Source organism: Phragmites australis, chromosome 21 (assembly GCF_958298935.1).
Source record: "Phragmites australis chromosome 21, lpPhrAust1.1, whole genome shotgun sequence".
In the NCBI taxonomy this organism is placed as follows: Eukaryota; Viridiplantae; Streptophyta; class Magnoliopsida; order Poales; family Poaceae; genus Phragmites; species Phragmites australis.
Genome location: NC_084941.1, coordinates 20,307,420 through 20,312,285, shown reverse-complemented (window position 1 = coordinate 20,312,285; position 4,866 = coordinate 20,307,420). Strand labels below are relative to the sequence as shown.

The 4,866-nt window shown below is 48.6% G+C and overlaps 1 protein-coding gene across 1 annotated transcript; it reads left to right on the top strand.

Moving 5' to 3' along the window:
• Positions 1-3,195: 3,195 nt before the first annotated feature.
• On the top strand, positions 3,196-3,896 carry LOC133903210 (uncharacterized). The gene has a single exon (XM_062344530.1). The coding sequence runs from the start codon at positions 3,196-3,198 to the stop codon at positions 3,775-3,777; it is 582 nt and encodes a 193-aa protein (XP_062200514.1). The 3' UTR covers positions 3,778-3,896.
• The last annotated feature ends 970 nt before the right edge of the window (positions 3,897-4,866 follow it).

Here is a 4,866-nt window from a genome sequence, read left to right as displayed (position 1 = left end):
TACGAAGTCGGACGGAGACAAACTATATACGAAGATTATAGCTCTCGATGAGATTTGTAGATGAAAACTTTTTTATTTGAAGTTATTTAGATATCTAAATAATTGTTTGAAGTTTTAGACAAAAGAGATTAGAAGGATTGCATACGCTATTGTCATCATAAGTACTTCTATGGTGAGATGGTAAGGATGTATTGCGAGTTGAGTGATCTCAGGTTCTAATGCCATGAACCACACATGTGGGTATTTCGTCCAAAAATTTGCGTGACTTGCGACTGCGCGCGCGTGGGGGTGCCTGATCAGTAAAAAATAATTCATATTTTTGAGGCCAAAAAATATCGATTCAATCATGGAATATCATTACCGGCTAAAAGCTTCAGCTGACAGTGATGACAGACTATCACTACCGGCTGAAGCCTTCAACCGGTAATGATGACAGACTATCACTACCGGCCACTTTAGAGCTGGCAGTAAAAACACTTTTTAAAGTAATGTATAAAGTTGTACGTATCATCTAGAGATACATTTTTTATAAATAATCTTTGCATCCGACTCACTATGAATATTTTATATATTTTTAGTATCTCATTAAAAATATACAAACGGACACTTGTTTTTCTCTACTCTAGGCTAATCTGAAGGCCGGGATCTCCCCGAACTATGATAAAGCATCTACATCGACTTAGAAGGGGATAACTTCACCAAATTTAGGTTTCTAATCCCAACTTCCACAATAATTAGCGCTGTTTTTCATAAGATTAGTGAAGGTCCTGTACTTATCAGTTTAAATCCTAACAAGAAAGTCCTAAGGCCTGTTTGCATCGAGTGCGCCTGATGGCCGACATGCACAAGTAATACCATCACTACAAATACCGCAACTACTAGTAATACTACGACGACGACGACGGATGGCATACCTAGTGGGCGTCGTAGGGCAGCGGTGGTGAAGGGGTCAGGGCGCCGGTGGACAAGGCGTCGGGGACGTGGCAACGGCGGCCGGGGCGCCTCCTCCTCCTCCTCCTTCTTCTTCCTCCTTCCTCCTTCTTCCTCCTCCTCCTTCTATTCCTCCTTCTTCCTCCTCTCCTCCTCCTTCTCTCTTTCTCCTCCTCCTCCTCCTCCTCCTTCTTCTTCCTCCTTCCTCCTTCTTCCTCCTCCTCCTTCTCTTCCTCCTTCTTCCTCCTCTCCTCCTCCTCCTCTCTTTCTCCTCCTGCTCCGGCGGCGCTGGCCCGGGGGCGGCTGGCGCGGGCGCGACCGCGGGCGGGCACGGGCGGGCGCGGGCGCGGGCGCGGGCGGGCGCGGCCGGCGCGGGCGCGGGCGGGCGTGGCCGGCGCGGGCGGGGGCAGTCGCGGGCGCGGGGGCGGGGGCGGCTGGCGCGGGCGCGGGCGGCGGCGGGGAGGTTTTGCGTGTGTGCGGTGCGTGGGCCGGGGGTTAAATCCCCCCTTTGCCGAGTGCCCCCGATCTGGCACTCGGCAAAGAGGGGTTTTCTTTAAAAAAATTTAAAAATCTTTGCCGAGTGCCCCCGATCTGGCACTCGGCAAAGAGGGGTTTTTTTAAAAAAAATTGAAATTCTTTGCCGAGTGCCAGACGTCCTGGCACTCGGCAAAGAGCCTCCTTTCCCGAGTGTCATTTTTTGACACTCGGCAAACCCTAATTTTTTTTTTCATTTTTGACCTCCAAACTTTTTCTGCACTCCTCATACAATACCTGGTACTCCATGTTCCAATTTCTCGGACTTTTTCTATATTTCTTTAATTTATTTCAATTAATTGAATTTTCTTGAATAATTCAAATTATAACTGCTAGTCATTCGAATAATGAAAAAAAATGAATGGAAAAATGACATTCATGTTATTTAGTATAATGTGAGGCCGTATCCAGGAACAGACCACAAATTTCGAACATCTTGTTCACGAAACATGACCACGAACTTGCGGTCGAGTTGTTTTTAAATTGTATAAAAAGCAAACGAATTCCGAAAATCATGAAACTTGTCAAGATGTCATGATATCATATGTTCGAGGCTGTGATAAAATTTGAGAAGTTTACCCAGGTTGTCATGTACGATGCTTGTAATCTGTTGCAAACCGAAGAAGTTTACCCAGGTTTCTTCGGAGATTATTCGGTTTGCAAGCATCGTACGTGACAACTTGTGCAAAACCTTCTCAAATTTTTATCACAGCCTCCACATATGATATCATGACATCTTGACAAGTTTCATGATTTTCGGACTTCGTTTGCTTTTTATACAATTTAAAAACAACTCGACCGCAAGTTCGTGGTCATGTTTCGTGAACAAGATGTTCGAAATTTGTGGTCTGTTCCTGGATACGGCCTCACATTATACTAAATAACATGAATATCATTTTTCCATTCATTTTTTTTCATTATTCGAATGACTAGCAGTTATAATTTGAATTATCCAAGAAAATTCAATTAATTGAAATAAATTAAAGAAATATAGAAAAGGTCCGAGAAATGTGCCACATTGGAACATGGAGTACCAGGTATTGTATGAGGAGTGCAGAAAAAGTTTGGAGGTCAAAAGTGAAAAAAAAATTAGGGTTTGCCGAGTGTCAAAAAATGACACTCGGGAAAGGAGCCTCTTTGCCGAGTGCCACGTGTTTGCTGAGTTCTTTCTATCTGGCACTCGGCAAAAAGGTAGGTTTTGCCGAGTGTCACAAAATGACACTCGGCAAAGAAGCCTCTTTGCCGAGTGCCTGATGTTTGCCGAGTTCTTTATCTCTGGCACTCGGCAAATATCCTCTTTGCCGAGTTCTTTCTTTGCGGCACTCGGCAAAGAGGCTCTTTGTCGAGTGCCAAATGTTTGCCGAGTTCTTTCTCTCTGGCACTCGGCAAAGAGCCTCTTTGCCGAGTGCCCGATAAAAAAGCACACGGCAAAGTATGGGACACTCGGCAAAGAAGCCGTCTCCGGTAGTGTGAAACGTTCTAAGACCTGTTTGCACAGGGGTTGCGGAGCATCACTTTTTTTTTCGCTCTCTAATCGACGGTGTATTCGAGTCCAAAATTTGCAATACGCACCGTCGGCTCCTTCCCACGCGGACACACAAGATCGATTCGCCGCTAGCATGTTTTTTTCCTTTCCGGAAAAATCATTTCGTTCCCCAACTGGCCAGAAACAAAACAGACGGAAACCCAAAACCCGTTTCCGCTGGAACCCTAGCATGCACGACAATCCGCATGGCCTCTCGCCAAAAAGCGCCCACCCCGAGCCGTCCGTTTCCGGGTCGATCACCCGTGAAGGCGACGCGCGGAGCCTTTCCAGCTCGACCCGGACACGCCCTCCGCCCACGCCGCCGCCCCAAACCACGCATAGAAATAGGCGCGCCCACCGCGCCGCGCCGCCACCACCTCGTCCAAAGCGCACAAACAACTCGTGCCACGCAAGGAAAAGAAACTTGCCCGCTCGGTGCAACAGCAGCAATGGCGGAGGAGGGGGTCGTGGTGCTGCGGTGCTTCGACGGCGTCAAGCTCGCCGTGCCAACGGCCCTCGCGACGCAGCGATCGGGGCTGGTCGCGGACGCGGTGGCCGCTGGGGTTCGCGTGGTGGACGTGCCGGGCAACGTATCGGGCCACGTCGTGGCGAAGGTGGTCACGTACTGGGAGGCCCACGGCGCGATCGTGGCGGCGGGCGCGGAGGTGGCGGTGTTCGACGCCGGGTTCCTCGTCGGGCTGCGGCACGACGCGCGGGTGGACCTCATCCACGCCGCGCACCACCTGGGCGACGCGGCGCTCTTCGACCTCTTCAGGTTCGGGACCTGATTGAGCAATCTCCCACCACCGGATCAGGATCCTGCGGTTAATGGGTCTGTTTGGCTAGCTTAGTTTCTCTAGGGTTCAATTACCTGTTTTTATCTTGTATTTTCTAATAATAAAGAGGACAAGTTTTGGTTTAAGTACTGCGATCCACTATATGTTGTGCGGTCATAGAGATTTGTTGGAAATCTGGCACATATTTAATTCCAAATTTTACTTGGAGAGAAAAATACTCCATAATATTATGATTTTGAATTAACAACATCAGGCGACACAAAATAATACATGTACACACAAGCAGAGAACTCAAACAGACTAGAATGCACTCTTACATTGAGCATGGTGAAAGACTAGACAACGTATCAGTTCAGTGAGATGAGGTAGCACAGATCGCGTCGAGGTTGCAGAGTGGCCGGTCGGACGGTGCTGCCAAAAACCTGATTACGAACGCTAGGGAAGGTGATCTCTACAGCCACGCCTCAAAGGTACCGCTTGCCTTCATTGTTTTTTTATTATGGTTCGCTTGCCTTCCTCCCTAATGCAAGTCGAGGAAGGCCTAGTAATAACCTAAGGGCCTCAAAGATACCGCTTGCCTTCATAGTTTTTTTTTATTATGGTTCGCTTGCCTTCCTCCCTAATGCAAGTCGAGGAAGGCCTAGTAATAATCTAAAGGCCCGATCCCGTCATTTGGATCGAATTGGAATTTAACTCTTGGGCCGGCCTGTTTGGATGCACCATGGGAATGGAATGTGAAAAATCCAGTCCTTTCCAAAAGTGAAATGGAGCCTTACTTCAAATTCCCCGGGTAAAAGATGGAGACAACGATTCCATCAGCTCCCTATTGATATGTCTTACCCCCGACTCCCCACTCGTCTCTCTCGATGCCAAGCGCTCCCCGCCGCCACCGCCGAGTCCTCCTCCCTCTCCCATCTAAATCTACACAACAATTAAACCCTAGATCATAGTGACCCCTTCTCTCGATAGCGCGACCACAGATGCTGATCTGACAACTCAGCGACAGGTAAGGGTGCACGCCGAGCAGGGACGCCGGTGAGGTGAGGGCTCGTTTAGGGTGGGAGGCACGTGCTTAGCACG

Coding starts and splice junctions, on each gene's coding strand:
- LOC133903210 (XM_062344530.1), top strand. CDS start 3,196: ATGGCCTCTCGCCAAAAAGCGCCCACCCCGAGCCGTCCGTTTCCGGGT.